Consider the following 20,899-nt stretch of genomic DNA (forward strand, 5'->3'; position numbering starts at 1 on the left):
TTTCTGTTTCAACAAAAAAGATCTTACTCCTAAACAAAAAGGTCTGTCTGTGTAGGAATCTTTTCAATAATGATGTAGGACACTTATAATAACAATCTGAGCCTACTGAAGTTATCTTTTAAAGAACTTTTGTCTAGTGACTGATTTATATATCTAACACTGTCGTATTCAGTTCTGCATTTTTTTGTCTTTACAGGTGAAGTCGGTGACTGGAAAAATCATTTCACAACCGAGCAATCAAAGACGTTTGATGAAGATTATGAAAAGCAAATGAAGGGAGTCAACATACCATTCAGGACCCTCATCTAACCAATTTTGGGTTTCCAAACTGACACAGCTCTGCAAACAACAGAACAATGAACCAAAGACCAATGAACTGACACTGCAGCACTCAGAAGGCAAGAATACTGTCAGAAAATCTGACATGTGCTAAACACTAAAACAGAACATAAATAAAAATAATTTGAGCCTGGATGTTAAACACTGTAATCATACAATGAAAGGATCAATAAAAATGTGCTCCACAAAACAAGTGAGTTGGTAGTCATCACTTGATTGCCGCTCATCATGTAAACAATATATAAGACCAAAAGTGTTGTGACTGAGTGGACATGCCCATTTTATGTCATGAGACCTCCACCAGAGTCTGCATTGAGATCGCAAAATGGGTTTCCTCTGTGGGGTGGCCTGGTTTAGCCTTTGAGATAGGGTGAGGAGCTGTTGCTCCTTATGACCATGTTGAGCTGATTCAGGCATCTGATCAGGATGCTTCCTGTTAGAGGTTTTACGGGCATGTCCAACTAGTGGGAGGCCCTGAACATGCTAACGAGATTATACATCTCATCTGGCCCAAGAATGCTTCAGATTCCCCCAGGAAGAGCAGGAAAGCGTTCCATCTGGAAAATAACTTGCACTCCCAATGAAATGTTTCTTGGAAATAGCAAATGTCTCCTTTATGTGCTGGGAGGACAGTAGAGCATTATCTTTATAAGTTGATTTATTGATCCCACTGTTTTTCTCCTCAAGTAGGAGATGAGCGACTCCCTTCAAGGTTGCAGACTCCAGTGAATACAACACCTGAAATTCCCTTTTGGGATAATAAGGTCAACCTTATATCACCTTTCTGTTATTCTTACCTACAAACTTAAAATTATGCTCTGAAATTTAAGAAAGGTAAACAGGACACCTAAGTTTTCTCGGAGACACGGTTTGGAGGGAATGTACAAAATATTATTGGGTAAAATAAATAAAGGATAAATGCAAAAACAAAAGAAATAGAGATAAAAGTAGTAAAACATTGAATCACATGTTCAAATCATACACAAGTTGCAGGCTAAAACTACTCTATCATGAATCATACATATTGCTTTTGCTTGACCCTCCCTCATCTTCCAAACACCATGCTCATAGTTTATAATGCATTTTTCCTGCCAAATATTTGAAGCCTCAAAACTTTCACTGCCTTGGAAAAGCAGGAAACATTATGCAACTGTTTTCACAAGCTGAGTAAACTGACCTTTATGTCTAAACAGGGTTCAACGCTAAGGTTTTTTTTCACTTGCCCGGTCGGGCAAGTAGATCTCTGACCAACAAGTCAGTTTTTACTTGCCCTATAAAAACTGTTTAATTTAAGCGGCTATCAAATAACAAAGACTGCAGTTATTTTTATGTTATATAATCTTTATTCACACTGTATTTATTAATTAAAACAACATATGGCATGTATTGTAGCTTAATTCCTACACAAAAATGACAGTGTCAGGGCATAAAGTGAAAAATTTGTCAATCATTCTCCATCTATAATTTTGCGCCCTACTTGAGCCATGCCCACCTCTATTTATTTTTCACCCCTCTCTCCAGTTCTGCTGTATTAACACCGGGTTTAATATATTTTGCTTCCATCTCTCTGCCCTGCTCTACTGTACTTCAACGCTACTTAGCTCTCTCTACTCTACCAGTAGACTACCACATCCACCTGTTACACAAAACGCACACAGCAGTGTTTCCCCTAGGATGGAGTTGTAGCAGCGGAGGTGAAGCACATGCATGAAAAATAATTTTCACATGCGTGAAACTTTTTGGTATGCTTGCAAAGCAGCCTGCTGGGATGTTTCTATGTATCTACTGGCACCAGAAGGGCTCTTTAGGACTAAGTACATACAGTACATGTGTGCACAGTAATGAGCAGGTGAAATGTCTGTCTAGCTTACATATGAGGTGTCTCAAGATTTAGGAACATACAATTTTATTGAATATAATAAAGTAAAAAGTCACTTGACATGCTGCTGTTTTGTGCTATGACCTATTTAAGTGTCAGAAGTTGTTATTTACGTGACAACACCTGAACGCAACACAAGTTTAGCATGAGTGCCGTGCTGAGCTGCTGTGCGAGCAGCGTGTCTGTCTGTGCGTAACAGCAGTCTGTTGGTTATTTACACACTGTCCATAACAATAACTTTGTCAGCTGACAAACTGCACCGGGCTCGGGGTCAGGTTTGGTCAGGAAAATGCGGCCTGAGCTGCTCTAGCGTGATCATCTGTGTGTGTGGCGGAACTCCACCGTGCGCCATACAGAGAGCAGAGGAGAATTGTTAACGCGTGACCATGTAGAGGCAGAAATGACACGATGACATAACACCATAAATAGTATATTGTTATGTTATTATATGAAGCGTCCGTCGCGCAAAATAATATCAATGGGGGCTGTGGGCAGGACCCTGTTACACAGCTGTGCCTGTGACTTCAGGCAGAGAGACCGCTGCATCAGAGCCGAAGGAGCACGTTTTAAAATACATTTATTTTATCAATTAGTTATTAACTTTTACTATTTTTAGCAACCTGCCCGATCGGGCAAGTGAGTTGTTAGTTTACATGCCCGACCGTGAGTTTTACTTGCCCCGGGCAATCGGGCAATCCTTATTGTTGAGCCCTGCTAAAATAAGAGGAATAAAAATTACGGCTATTTTCAAAATTCATACATAATATTCCTATGGTCTACAAAAAAGTTAACATGGGCAATTGTTTCCCCAAATCCAGAAACTAGAGAGCTAAAACTAACTTCAGCTTAGGACTGAATGTTACAATCCCTTGATGCACATACTTGAGACGATGTGTGGGAGTAATAGTGCTGTCTGGGAGTTTCCGAGTGGGACCCAAAGGATTAAGGTTAAATGGACAGAAAAGTAGGAAAGAGCAAAGGTAGGTAGACAGTTAGAGTGAGCATAGGGAAGGCAGAGCCAAGGAGAGACGTCTGTGCAGAATGAACTCTACACCGCCAGACCGGGCTGTACACTGTACCTCCCCCTACTCCCTTATTGTGATGAGGGAAGAGAGAAGAAACTAACAGGAGAAAAACGTACCTAACTTTAATCGAGGTGGAGTTAAACTGGTCGATTGTTGTTGACCTTCTAGCACTTGTGAGTGAAAGTTGGAGCCATGCTGGGGGAGTGGGTGGAAGTTTAGGGAGGGTAAAATCTTCATTAGAGTCATCAAGTGGGTAGTGCCCTTCACTGGTGTTTCCATGATAGGCCCAAAACACCCCCAGAGGGCTCACTGGCATCACCTGTGTGTGCATCACCCCCCCCCCCAAAAAAAAAAAGTTTAGTTAGCTTTACCATTCACAAAATGATGAATAGCATTAGATCTGAGCAGAAAATCAACGTTTAGCATTGTGGCTTGCACTCTGATCACCTGAGAGGATGAACAGTGTGTTAGTGGTGAGTGTGGTGACGGTGAAGTGTTCCCTTCTGCCTCTATGCAGATTCTGTGAAGCTTCCATTTCATTCACCATTACTCACTGTCTTGGTTCCATACTGTTGTTTTATTAATGGATGTTATTTGACTGCTGTTTTAGTTCCAGAAATACTCACCTACTCTGTTGGAGCTGCAACAGCCAAGAGAAAACCCTGAGCTCCCAGATGTGAGTGTGTGGACCTGCACAGATTTACATCAGGATGTTACAGAAGCATGTGTTTACCGACTTAAGTTGCATCTATTAGCTCAGTGGGTAGAGCAGGCACACCATTAACAAAGGCAATGTCCTTGCTGCAGCTGCTGTGGGCTCGATTTCAGCGTGGACCCAATCGGCATACCTGGGTCCCCACCCCTGCCTACTGCCTAATTCACAATGCACCAGACCCCGATGGCCCAAGGCGCAGCCACCAGACACTCGCCCAGCCAGCTCCCCTCTCAGGTCTGGCTCCAAAAGGGGGTCCTACTTTCCCTTTACCAGGCAAAGCACTCTAGCTCTTATTCGGCTGATTCATTAAGGTTTCTTGAAATGCTCTTAGTTTGACCCCTCCTGGGACCACTTTGCCTTGGAAGACTCTACCAGTAGCTGTGCGCCCTGGACAACACAACTCCCAGGCTCACAAGGACAGGTACATCAAACATATTCTCACTCTGAACTTGTCACAAATCGCTGCTTGGTCATGGACTTTCCACATTGACATCTGACGTGCAAGGTAGCCTGAGTGAGTCTGTTGTTGACTTTCTGGGATGCCGGTAAACTTAAGCCAGCAACATGCATTGTGCCATTTCAAAATACACTTAGACTCTCACAGGAAATGTACAGTTTGCATACAGTCTTTTTCAAAATAGACATATTACATGGGTGCAAAACTGCGAATTAATTTTTTTTCCCTTCAACGACAAACACACGTGGCTTCATTTAGCCAGCACATGCATGTGCTTTGGTTTAGGCAACAAAAGCAAGTAGTTGGGTTTAGAAAAAATAACAGGGTTTGGATTTACATTCATATGGGAAGCAAACACCGGACTCCTGGGTGAAAGTCAGTGATTGCTGGACCCATTCACCACCCTCCCACCTACCTTACTCGGACTTTACACTCATTAACTAAAGTCGAATACACTGACAAAGAGCTTTGTGAAATTGAAGAACGGAGGAGGATAGAGAGAGAGGGGCACAACAGGTAGAGGACAAGAGAGGAGGAATGGCTGCTGCAAGGCTGCGTAGCTCTGGAGATTGGTGGCGTACCTGTCGATGCCGTGCCCCAGTGCCCACAGAAGAGGAATGCCTCTGTTGCAAGGAATGGGACCGGTTGCAGCCTTATTTTCAAGGTCTGGATGTGACCGAGGACGAGACACCTCCACCTGGAGTAGTATCCAGCTGGGCTTTATCTAGAGCTCGCCATATTTCAGCCGCGCTTTGGAAAGCAGAGCTAAATGTAAACAAACATGGCACCACACCGGTAAGGTAAGACAACACATTTACATGTCGTTTTCTATATGTTCTCTGACATTTATCCTAACGATATGAGGCGGTCTTTGTGGAAAAAAAAGCTTGTTTAGTGGACTAACTTTGCACTTGAAGTATGCCTGTTCACTTACGTTTTAACAGGTCTGATGCTACTATGAGCCCCGGCTGTATCTAGGCTAACGGCTAACATGCTAACTATTATTTTTATGTCACTAGTCACTTGAAACAAATTTAGGACGATAGGAGACAGGTTGAAATAAACCGAAATTTCCCTTTAAAGTTTACTTTCACTAATTACATATCAATACCTTGTGAACAGTATTGCTGTATCAGCATACTTCATGCCCAGTTCAGAGTAAAATTCAATGAGCTGATCCATACTGGGACGATGGTTTTGGAGCAAATGAGTGGAAATAGACAGGACTCTGAAGGAATGGAAAAAGAAAATTATTGCAATAAATACATAAATCTTGCTGTGACCTTTAAGGGGCTTCGTATTCTTCATCTTCACACACACGCCCATACATACACATTCATGCACTTCTCTCTTTGTGAGGACCCCTATTGACATAATGCATTCCCTAGCCCCTTACCCTAACCTTAACCATGACAACTAAATGCCCAACCATAACCCTTAGCCTAAACCTAATTCTAACCTGAACCCTAAAGCCAAGTCTTAAACCTGAAACAGGCCTTTGAGAAAGTGAGGATGGGCCAAAATGTCCTCACTTTGCAAGACTGTCCTCACACTGTCGCAAAAATACCTTTTTTGGTCCTCACTGTGTAGCATGTACAAGTACTCACACACACCCACACAAAAATGAATTTGCTCAAAATAAAGCTTTAGATTGCTTTAAACTTTAAATAAGTTTCAAGATTGTAAATTGCTTTTGGTAACTTGAGCTGAGCTTATTTTCAGTGTAAATATTGTTTCTACCTTAAGCAGGATATTGACTGTGGAAATCCTGGAATGCATATTCTAAACAAACTGAGCTGAGCGCTCTGGACACAAATGAATTCACGCCCAGCAGACATGCATCAAATAGCTGCATATCTACACGTAAAATGTTTCTACTTTGCACGCTTATGAAATCTAAAATGAGAACAGCAGACATTTCTCAAGCTCTTTTCTTTTTACTGCCATTTGGTCATCTGTTTTTGTTTACTTTAAAAGTGTGGGTCCAAAGGTAGGTTTCAGCTGGAGAGTGTCAACAGCTTTTCTGTCTCTCAGTAAAAGATTAGTTTTTCTTTATAAGAGATATTGACAAAAACTCAAGCCTCATTGTTGAGCTCTCAGATGAAATGTTCGATCTTTTGCACTGAGTGTGTGATTATAGTTTGCCTCCCTGTGGTAGGGCTCTTTTAAGACCCTCCCATATCCCTTCCTCAAATTACAGAGCAAGCAGTTGAGATAGTATTGTGAGCAAAAGTGGAATTCATAGGCAACTGGGAATGTTACATAAGGGCACTTTAGTGTTCGTCGGCTTGTACAAGTTCCAGTGATCGCAGACAGACAAGAACCTGGTGCATGCACTCAGACAGCCAGGTTACAAAGATAGAAAGAGGGTGAAAAGAAACCCATTTCAGAGTGACTGAAGCACTTAGGCTTCAGCTGGGAGTTCAGAACGGATTGTTTTTCAGATGTTGGAGAGGATTCAGGCTGAAATTCAGACGAAATCAAGGAAGGAGACCAAAACAATAGGCTCCCGACCAGCAGACAAGGAAACAAGGAAGAGATCATGACAGAGTGACGAGGTTGTCGACACAGTGAACAAGCAGGAAGAGATTTGCAGACAGCTGGAATTTATGGTGTACAAAAAGCAAATCAACTGTGAATGTTTGACAAAGGACTGAAAGCCAACTGAGAGAGTGTCTGCTGGGGAGAACCACCTGACCGGCCTTGTCCAAGGCATTTCGCAATTAAATTTTGGATTCTGGTTTTTGGTTTCCTCAACTGAGCTTTTGACAATATTAGTCATGTCGGAAGAAAAAGAGTTTTCCTACAGTGCAGCCATTCAGGAAGCACATGCCTCCATCACTCGCTTCCCTCTCATCCCAGTGAAAGGTGTTCCTCTCATGAACTACATCGCCAACAACTGGGACTCCATCTGGGCTTTCCGTCCTGACCCCTCGGACCTCCTAATCGCCACCTACCCCAAAGCAGGTAGTTCAATTCAGGTTCTGTTAGTGCTTACACAGTTGTCATCAGTGGTAAACTGTAACTGAATACATTAACACAAGTACACATTTAAGTATTACTTAAGTATTTACATTTTCTGCTACTTTATACTTCCATTCATCTATTTATCAGAGTGAACAATGGCACTTTTTACTCCACTACATTTATTTGACATCTTACGTTGTTTTCAGATCAAGAGTTTGCATAAAAAAACATATAACCTTATAAAACTTAGCATGATGTCATTGTAAGGATACTGGGGGCAGCCTTTTGTGTTGTATCTTGATGCAGGGAGTTGGTGGTTAGGTTTAGGTTTGGTTTAGGCAACAGAGCTACTTGGTCAGAATTAGGAAAAGATAGTCTATTATTATTGTTATTGAGAATTTGCTGCTTGTGAACTAACCCTTTAAAATGCCAAAGTCACACAATACCACAAACAAACTAACTAATCGAGGCAGCAGCTCCTGAGGTAAAATTACACTTTTTGTCAATGGAGTCTGGCTTTGAAAAAAATCATTGATAAGTTTTAGTTCAGTTCCCTGTCATAAACGTTGTGTATTTGGCAAATACTGAGCATATAACTGGATCAATAGACTTGGATTGTTGCATAGGAGTTTGCAAATGGTTGTTTTGATATATATATGGTACATAACTTACATACTAATAGTCATTTGGGGGTACTTTAAGTGAAGTACAAGAATGCTTCTTCCACCATTGCAATAAAGCTACTATGACAGATGGGATATCTACATGAACTGGTAAGATTTAATACTGTACATGCAAAAGTATCCAATTCATTCAACTCAGTGTTAATTTGTGTTTCTGGGACATAAGGGACTACATGGACCCAGGAGATAGTTGACCTGCTTCTTCACAACGGAGATGCTGAGGCCTGCAAACGAGCCCCCACACCTGTCCGCAGTCCTTTCCTAGAGATCTTCTCCCCACCGCCCATCCCCTCAGGTGTGTATTAAGGTGGTTATGTTTGTATGTGTGTAATCGTGCCAGTTTAAATTCAGTCTATCTTGAAGTGCACTTTGTAGCCACAAGTATTTGCTGAAATTAAAGATATTATTTCCATATCCTCCTGAGACCCTGCATCCTATACTTTATTCTGCTAAACTTAGTCTGCAGCCGATCCCGACACAAAAGTGGACAAGGTGCAAAATCTGATCAAATTTTATGGTTGAAACATGTTTATTTATGCTTAATAACATCTGTAGTTTAATATTGCGTACAAATTTTATATATCTTTAACTTATATATTTTTAGATATTTTACAAATATTGCGGTCCTCATTTGAGGACCCTGGAGCTTTACTATTGTATTATAGCAGTATTTTATGTCGGCCAGTTAGGTGTGACAGACTGTTCCTAGAGACAAAAAGGACGTTCCTAATTTGGAGTGTGAAGCAAAGAAAATTATTTTTTAATTATTTATTTATTTTTATATTTTTTGGGGGGCATTTTTTGCCTTTATAGATAGGATAGCTAATCGTGAAGGGGGGAGAGAGAGAGGGAATGACATGCAGCAAAGGGCCACAGGCTGGAGTCGAACCCGGGCCACTGCAGCAACAGCCTTATACATGGGGCGCCTGCTCTATCCACTGAGCCATCGACGCCCCAAGCAAGGAAAATTTATACAGAATTATAAAATGAACAAATCACAAGACTTTTAGAAATGTTGTATTATTTGCAATTTTGTTTTCACAGCTATGTTCAGATGTTACAATGCACAGTTTTAAACAGAGGGTTACAAAATGTTTTGTTGTTGAACAAAATGTTCAGGCATTGAAATATACAGTTTTTTACTGCATTACACACACATGTGACTACTAAAAATAAACCCATTGTCCTCATATGCAGACATCCTTTTAGTTTTTTATACTTTTTAAAATACTTTTTGTACTACTAATCCCAAATAGATAGAAGAAATTGAAAGTGCATACCAAACAAAAGCTGGGGTCTCAGGAGGATATACTGACTGTGCCACGCATGCCATCACTCACAAATTCCTAAAGGAATGTTTTCATAACGGCTTGTTTCACCAGCTAATCAGGGTCAACTAGTTATTAACCAGTGCATTGTACATTTTACTTAGCACCAAAACGCTGCCCGAGTGACAGACTCAAGCGGAAAGATGGCAGTTTTGGCTAGTGACCAAACTGAAAATTGTCTGGTGGGATTAGTGGCCTATTTTTTTCCGTAGTCTGCTGTAAGTGAAACCTGATTTGGCTAAGATTTACCAAAGTTGAGCATTACCCATGCTGTCTCTTGCTGTCTTGAATTATTTATCTATTTTTGTAATGCAAAAAATACCCCCCCCCCCCAAAAAAAAAATACTTGTAAATGGGTGACTCGCCAACAATAATGACCTACCTCCACATTCTTCAGATGTGGAGCATCTTTAGCATTTATTTTTCTTTCTAACCAAACACTTTGATTTCCGCCATCTCCTCAGTTGGTTACTTCCCTTGCTAAATGCTTGTTTATGCTAGCTAGTTAGCTAGTTGCTTATTTGAATCTTTTTGCCATTTGGTGCTGGACAGAATGTGGTTGGAGTTATTTTTCTCGAAATGGTCATCTACAGGGGTTGATAGGAGCAGCTTGGACTTAAAAACATAGAGTGCCCCAGGGATGACGTTTTTTCTGTGCAATGAAGCAGAAGTTAGCAACATACTGGCTCCCTTGTCAAAAAGCCTATGGGAATTTTCCATTGGGTTTTGGATTAATGCAGAAAATAAGCTCAGTGGCAAATAAACATTTATAATACTTACATGTTTTGTGGAGCATAATTCCACAAATTAAATTTGAATTAAATAATGAATGATCAGAAAAGAGCACACACACAGCAATAACAGCACTCCCTCATGTGGTATTGCTTAAGAAAATATGTTTATGTGCGTTCTTGCGGAGTGTTAGAGGAGAGGCCCAATACTCCTATGTCTGTAGGGTAAGTGTGAGCTACAGTTAGCAGTCAGTTAGCCTAGCTTAGCATAAAGAAAGCTGGACACAAGGCTATCCTGTCTCTGTCTGAATGTAAGAAAATCCTCCTGCTAACTAAGCTAGCAAATTATCAAATTATCTTTATGCTAAGCTAAGCTAACAGGCTGTTGGCTGTAGCTTCTATATAGTCTACAAACGTGAGAATGGTATTAATCCTATCTACAGTGACTCTCAACAAGAAGGCTAGCACACATCCCAAAATTTTTATGTGCTGCTGAAAATGTGAATGATCAGACAACAAAAAAACAAGATAGAAGAGGCTAAGACAGAGTTAGATGGCAGGCAAACTCTCAGATTGTGGTACTATGGGTGACTGTGCACTAAATCTTTGTTTGCTACCCTACAAGATAACTGACCTTTGCCAACAATTTGGCTGCAGCAAACACACCCTACTGTGCACCAAGTCCTCTTTTATTTGAACACACTGTATTAAATAACATTATTTCACCTCCCAGGTATTTCTTCTAAAGCTAAAAAGAAACTAAAATGGTGCTAGTTTTAAGTCAGTTGACGCTCTCTTGCTCTTACATATGCAATACCCTTTTCCTGAACTTAGGTATTGATCTTCTTAACACCATGGATCCTCCAAGAATCATCAAGACACATCTTGCTTTTAAGTTGGTGCCTCCTGGATTTTGGGAAAACAAGTGCAAGGTGAGGCCCAAACTGTCAGATTCAACTGAGAGCAAAATCCTGAATTTTATTGCTTCACACTGCTAACAGGGTAAAAGGTTTATGGTACGATGCACATAAACAGGGTGAGAGGTTACAATGCAACTGCCTCATTAAGTTATCCAGTGTCTGCATTGTATTTATAATCCCTTTTTATATGTCCCTCTTGATTGTGTGTAAAGGTTATCTACGTAGCACGCAACGCCAAAGACAACCTGGTGAGCTACTACCACTTTGACCGTATGAATCTGACCCAGCCTGAACCTGGACCCTGGGAGGGCTACATACCCAAGTTCATGCGAGGAGAGTGTACGTATTAAATCACATTCCTGGGTGTCATTTTACCTTTATTCAAACTGGTTGTTTCTGTTTGCACAAAGCTTCTAACTGAACTGAGATATTACAGCCACACAGGTACATTTACCAACGCCACCAGCCAGAAGTTCTGATGTATTTTAAATTATTTAAATATGATAAAGTGGCTGGTGACTTCTGTAATCCATGACGCCTTAGAAGAATAAGTGTCCTTACCTCAGTGTTTTTCCCTGTGAGAACCGTATGCCTCAATGACCATGACAGGATTAACAGCACCCTGCGAGGCTGCAGAGTCAAGGTGATGCCAATCAGGAGAAAATGTTGCTTTAGACCTACAAAAGAATTTTAACTGGTTTATTTTTACGCTTGATGTGTGGGGCAGGAGGTCATTAGAAGGCCTTTACATTCTTAAATTTAATGATATAGATAAGTACCAACCAGTCAGCTCTATGTCAGCATTAGCTTCCCAAGGGTTGGTGCTGTTTTGAAACAGTAGATGGCGTGTGGAGCCATTTTCAATCCATGAAATATCAGGTTTAAATGTGGTCATTAGTCACTGAATTTAATTTACAGCAAAAAACACATTTTAGTGCTGTAATAAGAACATATTTTGGGTTGCCAAATTGCTGAAAAAAAATCCCTTCAACTAGTGTGTAACCTACTGCAGCATGACACATGTTTTGATGTTTTGTTTGATGTTTAATTCATCAGGAAGGTTGTTCTGATGGATTATTTAAAGCACGTCCTGTCCAGACAAGGGTTTCACAACATCTGGAACAATTTATTAACAACTTAAAATCATTTACAGATGGAGACCTTGTGGAATGTTGGAAAAAAATGTTTCTTGGCTGCATCCTAACAAAATCTTCCACCAGACATAAGCACCTGGCAAAGTACCCAAAACTTCCTCTGTGGTAGCTCCTGCTACAGGAGGTGTCTCCAGGGGTCCGTTTCACAAAGCAGGTTTAGTGAAAACTCAGAGTCTGTTAACCCTGAAATGAGGGAAACTCTGAGTTTTCCGTTTCAAAAAGGGAGGTAACTCAAATCAGAGAAAGAGGAGTAACTCTAGCCTGTTTGAGAGAGAGAGGTAACTTAAGCTCTCGGTCAGTTACCGTAGTAACAGACTCTATGAACCTAACCTGGTCGGGACCAGGTTTTTCTCAATGAACCTCGAGTTTCTCTCTGTCTCCGCCCTCTTTCAGAGCCACACTCTCCATCTGATTTCCTCATTCATTCAGTCAGCAGGCGAGTTTTGGCGTAGCCTTGTCCTGCCGTCCGTCATTTTAAAAAATCATTAAAAAATCAGAGGATATTAAAAGTCCATTAGGCACAGTGGGTGGCGACTTTTTTCACTAACATGGCATGTCCTTTTGATAACGATCCCTTGGATGAAGGTGCAGCATTGCTGCGCAGAGAATTAAAATTCGTCAGGAGATGGTTATCAGACCGCGCATAGATGTTCTAGCATTTCCAGACAATTATCTTTTTGAGCTGTACCGTTTCACATCACAGTCCATCATCTACACAACCTAATCCGTCCTTACATTTGCAGCATTACCAGTCGTAGTCATGCTCTCACGTCCCAGCAGATATTGTGTGTTGCGCTGCGTTTCTTTGCAAATGGAAGTTTTTTTGTACAGTGTCGGAGATGCTGAGCACTTGAGTAAGGCAACTGTATGCAGGGCGGTCAGAAAAGTGTGCTCGTTTTACGGCATCTGCCTTCTTTCTGTTGGCTGAGTAGAAGTCTGTGTTAGTTTAAATAGGCTTAATTATTTAACAGAACATGATATAGATGAGAAGACATTTATGTGTGTGAAAACAGCATTATGTTGGGGATAAAACAACTGCACAGTCAAACAGCCACTTAATATTTACTTTACAATGTAAAACATGATCAAACTGAGGTACCCCCATGAGATTATGCTGAGCCTTACCTGTTTGAACAATGTTTTTATATTTCATCCTAAACTGCTGCCAAGTGCGCTTCTCCCCCGCGGGATTGCACCTAAATGAAATAAATTAATAGGCTACCATTCAAGCAGTTTTCCCCTGTAATATTATTGTGATTGCAAAGGACTACATTTAAACTTACGCATTGACCCGAGCAGCAATGTTCTCCCATGCCGTCTCCCTCTCTTTTGCAGCTGCAGCGGTGTTGCACTTCTTTTTGAAAACGTGTGCAAACTCGCCGTATGAGCGCAGATTTCTAAGTCTAGTGGGGTGAAAAACGCAGCCCTCCTCTTCCCCGTTGCCATGGTGACTCGTCGAATCGGGGCTCCATTGATGCTGGCTTTTTATAGTTGTGGTGCACGCCCTTAACTCCTGGTGAAACTACTCCGAGTTTATTAAACTGATTCAAATCAGCTGTTCTGCAGCCGGAAACTCAGAGTTTCCTATCTCAGAGTAGATCAACTCAGAGTTCAGGATTAGACTCAGAGTTTGTTGAACCTGCTTTGTGAAACGGACCCCAGGAAGACATTTTGCTACACACATTCCAAATTCACAACAGAAGAGACTTGATGATCACTGAAATTAGGTGGGGATATATTGATATTGGTATCGGTTATTGGCCAAATTAGTTGTTTTATATTGGCAAAAAAACAAAAAAGTCTAATATCCTGCATCCCTAACAAAGTGTGTTGTCCATAGCGATGACAAGATTCAAAGCTGAAGCAGTTGTTGATCACTGTTGGCTGGTTAAAGGTTCAGTGTGTAAGATTTAGGTGGATATGTTGTTTTCTTAAGTGTATAATCACATGAAAATAAGAACCATTGTGTCTTCATTACCTCAGAATGAACCGTTGATATCTACATAGGGAGCAGGTCCTCGTCTAAGGAGATTGCCATGTTGCACTACGATGTTTCTACAGTGGCCCAGAACAGACAAACTAAACATTGACTCTAGATAGGGCCATTCGCTTTTAACGTCAGCCTCCACAATGAACAGAGTTGGAAAAATGCTAATCTTTTAAACATGAAACTGCTTTAGTCAGTGTTTTCACCAGTTATAATCACCTGGTCTGTTTGTTTTGGAGAGGACAAGACCTCTGCAGATAATATGGCACCTGGTAAAATCCTCTCAAATGTCTGGATCTTAAGATATCTGAGGCAAGAGGTGAGCATAGATTAGCAGGTGCTGGGTTGGCGAGCTGTCACCGACATGCTGATCATGGTAGGAGAAACACTGATTTGTAACATGGAACTACTTTAGTCAATTTAAAAAAAAATTATTTACCACTTTTAATCACCTGGTCCGTTTGTTTGGAGAGGAAGAGACCTCTGTGGATAATTTGGCTCCCAGTAAAAACCTCCTGAACCCTGAACACTTAAAGAATTCTAACAGGAAAAGTTCAGCTGGTTGCAATCTGCAACCTTCACCACTAGATGCCACAAAATCACCCAAATTCTTACACACTGGACTTTTAAGAGAAGTGGCTAGTCGGCAGTCGATGATGGTATAAAGTTGAGTGCGCATGATGAGCCTGCAGTGGCTTTAATCAATATTTTTATGGCAACGATGGTAGCATGACTACTTGTATGTGAAAGGTGATCGTAGTGGTGAACCTACAGAAAATGATCACAGAATCAGCCAACAAAACACATGAGGACATCTGCAATTATTAATGTTTTATAGGGGTTGTTGCACTAATCCATCAAGCCAGCAGCTGTAAATATTAACAGGTTGTTAATAAATAGATTTTGATCCAGAGTCTCTGTAGCCCTGTCCCAGAAGGTAAATGGATTAACTGCTCATCAGTGAGTCTTCTTGATGAATTAAAGAGCTCACTAGAGCCAGAGGGGTTTTTCACAATCTGGCAACCCAAAACTCACTGACTTATATTTGATCTATAATCAGTACATTCATTACGACTATACAAATATTTACAACTTATAAACCCTTTAAATGTTGACATTAACCCTGTTATTGGACTGAGAGTGATGTTACCATGAAAGATGCTCAGTAACTTTTGTCTCTACAGTGGCCTGGGGCTCCTGGTACGACCATGTGAAAGGTTACTGGGTGGAGAGAGAGAAGAAGAACATCCTTTACCTCTTCTATGAGGACATGAAAGAGGTACAGAGAACATATGGACTCAGTATTACCAAAGCGTGTTGTATGTACACTTACCATCATATTTACTTCTCCAGAATCCTCGGCGTGAAGTGGAGCGCATCATGAGGTACCTGGACTTGTCAGTGTCTGATGAGGTCATCAGCCAGATCGTGGAGCTCACATCCTTTAAGAACATGAAGGAGAACCCAATGACCAACTATTCCTGCATCCCAACACCTGTGTTTGATCACTCCATCTCCCCCTTCATGAGAAAAGGTGCATCAGTCTGCTCCTGGTCTGGTCCAGAAGGAAGATATTGATCAAAATTAGTACAAATGAGCAGAGCAGGACATGTACCAATTCTAAAGCCAGAGCTCCATGAATATCTCATGATGTATTGCAGTTAAATCAACAGTATAAGCTTCACAAAGACAGAACACACTGCTCTTTGTCCTTCACATTATACTGTATAGTGGCGCCCCCTAGAGGTTCCTGGATTTTGTTTTTGCTTTGCTTCTGTTTTCTTCTTCTTTTTCGATAATATTTCAAGCTAAATACCCCAAATCTCCTCAAATGTGAAGATTCTGAGCATTTTTTATTTTTATTTTTTACAGTTTTCTGAAATTTCATTTATAACTAATCAGCCAGAAAAATGTATCGTTAGTTACGGCTCTACTGTTCAACAATATGCTGCTCTATGCTTTTAGGGAAAATAATTTAAAGGGTAAGTTCAGTATTTTCCAACCTGGGGTCTCATTTATAAATATTGCGTACGCACAAAACGAGGCCTGAAAGAGGCATACACCACTTCCCACACAAAAGCTGTGATCTATAAAAACAGACTTCATAGGAGAAACTTTGACCCGTGCTTACAAACATTTTGGAGATGGGATAATGGCAACGCAGATGGTGAGGTGGAAGCCTGATTGTAGAAACTGTCGAATATTTTTGGTGTGCACACCACTTTTGGCTGTTTAACTGACTAATAGGAATAATTCTGGAGCCTGGTCCAGTATCCAATGAGAAACAGGCTGCACCCTGCACTGTCAATTTACATCCACTAAAAGTGCTGTTTTTTGCCACTGACAGGCTCAGATTATTATTCTGAAACAGCACCGAAATCACTATCGGCAAACAAACGGACTTCACTTAAATAAACAGTAATGTTATGGTAGTAAAACAAACTTCATTTAAAGGTGGCAGACATAAAATAAAACTCACAACAGGTGTCCAACAATCACCAGTTCTGGATTGGTTGAAATAAACCCCATAATTCACCCAGTTAGATGTGAAAATAAATATGCTAGCTCTATACATGTTAAAGTTACTGTTTATTTAAGTGGAGTCTGGTGAGTTTGGCGATAACGATTTTGGGGCTGTTTCTGGTTAAACAAACAGGTCTATCTCTGTAGGGATCCTATGCATTATGCTGTAAGACACTTACAATAACAGTGTGAGCCTGTCAGTGGCAAAAAGGAAATTTTAGTGGATGGGATTACACTACAGCCTGTTTTGCCGCTGTTGGTTGCAGCCCTCTTGCTCAATACTGGACCAATTTCGAAAATGGCTCTTCCAAATATTCACTTAGACACAAAAGCATACAAAAGTTGAGTCCAGGATGGAAAATATTTCAGTTATCTTCCAAGAACTTGCTTCTAGTGATTGATGAATAAATCTAACACCATCGTATCTTCTTCTGCATTTCCTGTTTACAGGTGAAGTAGGTGACTGGAGAAATCATTTCACACCTGAGCAATCGAAGACGTTTGATGAAGATTATGAAAAGCAAATGAAGGATGTCAACATACCGTTCAGGACCCTCATCTAACCGATTTTGGGTTTCCAAACTAATGCAGCTCTTCAAACCAAAGACCAATGAAACAAAGGCCAATGAAGCAGAGACCGATGAACTGACACTGTGCAGCACTCAGAAGGCAGAAATACAGTCAGAAAATCTGACATGTGCTAAACACCAAATCAAAAACATAAATAAAATGAAATTGAGCGTGGATGTTAAACACTGTAATCACTGCGCCTCCTGATGGAAACCATCCAAATGTACATTTAAAGGATCAATAAAAATGTGCTCCACGATACAAGTGAGTTGGTAGTCATCACTTTATTGCAGCTTATCACGTAAACAATATATAAGACCAAAAGTGTTGTGACTGAGTGGACATGCCCATTTTATGTCATGAGACCTCCACCAGAGTCTGCTGACCGCATGGAGCTTATAGAGAGCGCTGGCAGCTGGAGGCATGTGGTTTTTCTGCCCATATGAAGTCATTTTGCAACCCTAAACCACACTGTACAGAGCCCAGCCAAAGCAGGGAGGCTGCACGAGACACGAGCAACAAAGACTAGAATAAAAGTAATGAGCTGGAAAGTCAATCATATGAAAATGGACAGAGGACACAAAAACACAACAGCTGAGAATATCCAAGTTTAACAAAAAAAATCACTTTTAATACATACTTTATTTCTGAGAATAAAATCTTAAATATTTGAATACTTTATCAGCAAAGATACTTCCCGTCATTTACTCAAATCTCCTTCCTTATATAGAGGCTATGTTTATGTAGAGTTTTTTTGAAAAGTTTTTTGTTTGTTTTTTTTTGTCAGTTTTTCCATGTTTTCTCCTCTCTCTTCTATTGGTTGGCTCGCTATGGCTACTTGATCTTCTCTCTCTTCTCCGCCTCATCCTCTCCAACCCTTAAGATCCTCTTCTTCTACATCTCTATTTAGCTTCTGTACCTGGTAAAGAGAAAATGGAAAATCAGGGAGGGAAAGGACTTTTGGGCAACAATGGAAAGCGACGCAAACGACACTTTGGACAAATCAGACAGAACAAAACTTAAACTACCTATGCAGACAAACATATGATCGCTACTGAGTCAAGGCGCCTTCTCGCTAAAAAAGCATGACGTAATCTATGAGACAACAGCTCACTTCAGAGTGATTTATTTTTGACATCAAATCTAATGAAAGCAGCAAGCAAACTAAGTTTCTACTCAAGCCATTTTGCCCAAACAGCATATCAATCCTATTTAAAAATTCTCAACACTTAAGGGTATCTACAGATATCAGACACTTAAATGAAATAATTCTTAAGATCATTTTATTATCAAATTTAAAACAGATTTTTGGACAAATCTTTTTCTTATTCAAGTTTTGCAGCTAAGAATAAAGCGAAGTAATATGTATGTAGTCCCATGCAGAGGTAGGTTTTAAGAAGAATATGGATATAAGAGTGAGAGTTTGCTTAATCTACATTTTGCCAACAGGTCAGTGCAAATATAAAGTAAAATGTTTGTGGCAATTAAACCCTCACAAATTCAAATTTAAGACTATTTTTTAAGGTCCAACATTTTTAACATTAAATTTGAGATATTTTTAAGACTATTTTAAGACCCTCCATTTTGTAAAACATCTTTATCAGTCCTCACATTTAATAATCATAAGCAGTGTGTGAACATTTGAAATGGTTTCTAACACATTATAGTGTGGTTATAAGTGGATAAACAGATATTTTAAGTCGTAGATTTCACAGACCACTAATTCAACTGTGATCTGTTGGGGTTTTGGTTTTTTTAGCATTTGGCGTGCAGTGTACTTGTTGGGACGATTTGGTCCCTATATTTGGCTGCAAAGTGAGTCCTCCTCGCTATTACGTTGCTCTCCGGAACAAGCAGCTGCACATCCAGACCCAGGGTGAGTCTGTGTGAGATGGAGGCAGCTGCCCAGAGGAAGACAGGCTTTTCCCAGTCGGGCTTTGAGAAATTGTTATTTTGTGTGTTCTGTTGAGAAGTGGTGAATTCACAGCTCACAGTAACTTCAGGTCTAGTCTGCAGGATTTAGTGGCACCTGGTGGCTGAGTTTGCAGATTTCAACCAACTGAAACTGCTCCCATGTGTCAAAGGTGTAAGTGAAGGCCCTATGTAGTGCCAGAGTTGGATTTGTCTGCTCTGAGCTACTGTAGAAACAACAGGGTGGCTTTCACTGAAGATGACCCGCTATATGTAGATATAAACAGCTCATTCTAAGGTCATGAAAACACAACGGTTCTTATCTTCAGGTGATTATAAACTGATGAAAACAATTTATATTATATTATATTATATTTCTGCCAATATATTTTACACACCCTGTCCTAAGTCTTACACAGTGGATCTTTAATACAAAACAAAAACAAAAATTCTGGCTTTTGTCTGACATCTAGTAAAAAATTTTGATGCACATTTCTGATCTGTTTTTAGTGTAGTTAGTTCACATGAACTCGAAGGGCTAACTAGGCTTGTTTGCCATATTACTAAAACGTCACCGTCACCCTGAACGAGCCCTGTTCAAACTCTCAAACTAGATGGAAAAAAAAGAAATCAATAGTTGAAAATTCTCATTGAACAGCCAAATTCAATTTGACAGACATAATTCTGATTTAGGTGCAACCCTATTGTATAGTATTTTCAACGATTATAACTTCTCATATTAAAACATTTCCTATACAATTACATCTGAGTAATATTATATTATCATTCATTATCTGCTTATATATCATCATCCTGTTAAGAGTTAAATCTGTTGATAACAATGTCAATTAACACTGTTAAAGACCTTACATCTGCTCACAACTACATTGTAGTGCATTATAAACTATTACTGTTTAAATACTGCTCCTACTGAGGAGGATTAAAATCAAGTGTTGCTGAAGGCTTTTTGATGTACACCAACAATATTAAGCTTTTTTGCAAAACTTGTATCACAACAGGCACTGGTCCCACTCCTACCTACAGACAGAAACAACCCAAAAAACGCTGAAACGCCAACACTTACAGCAGCTCAGAGGTGACTGACTCACCGTCTGAGGCATCTCATGAGCCGCTACAAACACAGAGCTCAGAGGAGGACATCAGATACAGAAAGTAGCACTCACTCAGGGATCTCCCTGTTCATTAGTCATCGTGTCACCTTGTCAGTTTTGACAGATTCACTTTTTTATCATATCATAAGGTAGTAGGAAGAAGCCAGAGGTCCACACCAATAGGAGTGTGGCAATACACAAACTACACCACCGAGGACTGATCTGCATAAGAGCAGGAACATGCGCGATACAGCGAAAAATACACCAACATGCACATAAACTACAGACACAGTGATAGCCAGCAGAAGTTCAAGTCATGGAGTACCTTGCTTTAGTTACAGGCTAATGGTGGTGGCTTGACTGAATTTACACTGGAAATCAACAAGGGTTAAGTGAGTTAATGGTGAGGGAAAGATGGAATTAAGCAGGTTAAAAGAGACATTGTCAAACGTGATGAATTCGTAAACAGATGAAGAGATGATGTCATAAAAATGAGATGACAGTACAGGATGAAGAAGGATTGCACTTAGTTAAAACATTAATGAATATTTAATGAAAAAACACAACAGTATTAATACATTTAAAAAATATTCAAGCT

General features: G+C 40.2%; 3 protein-coding genes and 1 long non-coding RNA gene across 9 annotated transcripts in view; 2 read left to right on the top strand and 2 right to left on the bottom strand.

Annotated features, from left to right (window-relative positions):
• Positions 1–493, top strand: part of LOC117246854 (sulfotransferase 1C1-like) — a 7,476-nt gene extending 6,983 nt beyond the window's left edge. The window contains exon 7 of the mRNA XM_033610845.2: positions 197–493. Within this exon, the coding sequence (XP_033466736.2) occupies positions 197–309 (113 nt within the window). The 3' untranslated portion in view covers positions 310–493. The remainder of the gene's footprint in view (positions 1–196) is intronic.
• The window catches only part of LOC117246856 (uncharacterized), a 19,635-nt gene extending 3,989 nt beyond the window's left edge, over positions 1–15,646 (bottom strand). For 2 of the 5 annotated variants that reach the window (XR_004500771.2, XR_004500773.2), the window contains exons 1-5: positions 15,519–15,646; positions 15,336–15,406; positions 11,606–11,721; positions 3,870–3,933; positions 3,360–3,562 (exon numbers count right to left, since the gene is read on the bottom strand). This is a non-coding gene — a long non-coding RNA (uncharacterized LOC117246856). Of the gene's footprint in view, positions 1–3,359; positions 3,563–3,869; positions 3,934–4,996; positions 5,181–11,605; positions 11,722–15,335; positions 15,407–15,518 lie in introns of all 5 variants that reach the window. The other 3 variants (XR_013488426.1, XR_013488425.1, XR_013488427.1) reach the window with 3 other exon arrangements.
• Positions 6,601–18,157, top strand: LOC117246855 (sulfotransferase 1C1). The gene is made up of 7 exons (XM_078163524.1): positions 6,601–7,382; positions 8,232–8,360; positions 10,959–11,056; positions 11,257–11,383; positions 15,370–15,464; positions 15,539–15,719; positions 17,159–18,157. Exons 1-7 carry the CDS (start codon positions 7,196–7,198, stop codon positions 17,269–17,271), a joined length of 930 nt encoding a protein of 309 aa, XP_078019650.1. The 5' UTR covers positions 6,601–7,195; the 3' UTR covers positions 17,272–18,157.
• atp2a1l (ATPase sarcoplasmic/endoplasmic reticulum Ca2+ transporting 1, like) overlaps positions 17,544–20,899 on the bottom strand; it is a 15,379-nt gene continuing 12,023 nt past the window's right edge. The window contains exons 23-24 of one of the 2 annotated variants that reach the window (XM_033610840.2): positions 20,627–20,672; positions 17,544–18,197 (exon numbers count right to left, since the gene is read on the bottom strand). In XM_033610840.2, coding sequence (XP_033466731.1) covers positions 20,668–20,672 — 5 coding nt within the window. In that variant the 3' untranslated portion in view covers positions 17,544–18,197; positions 20,627–20,667. The remainder of the gene's footprint in view (positions 18,198–20,626; positions 20,673–20,899) is intronic. The other variant, XM_033610839.2, reaches the window with a different exon arrangement.

Source organism: Epinephelus lanceolatus, chromosome 21 (genome assembly GCF_041903045.1).
Source record: "Epinephelus lanceolatus isolate andai-2023 chromosome 21, ASM4190304v1, whole genome shotgun sequence".
In the NCBI taxonomy this organism is placed as follows: domain Eukaryota; kingdom Metazoa; phylum Chordata; class Actinopteri; order Perciformes; family Serranidae; genus Epinephelus; species Epinephelus lanceolatus.

Coding starts and splice junctions, on each gene's coding strand:
- LOC117246855 (XM_078163524.1), top strand. CDS start 7,196: ATGTCGGAAGAAAAAGAGTTTTCCTACAGTGCAGCCATTCAGGAAGCA. Junction 7,383..8,231: donor CGCCACCTACCCCAAAGCAG/GTAGTTCAATTC, acceptor CTGGGACATAAG/GGACTACATGGACCCAGGAG. Junction 11,057..11,256: donor TTTGGGAAAACAAGTGCAAG/GTGAGGCCCAAA, acceptor TTGTGTGTAAAG/GTTATCTACGTAGCACGCAA.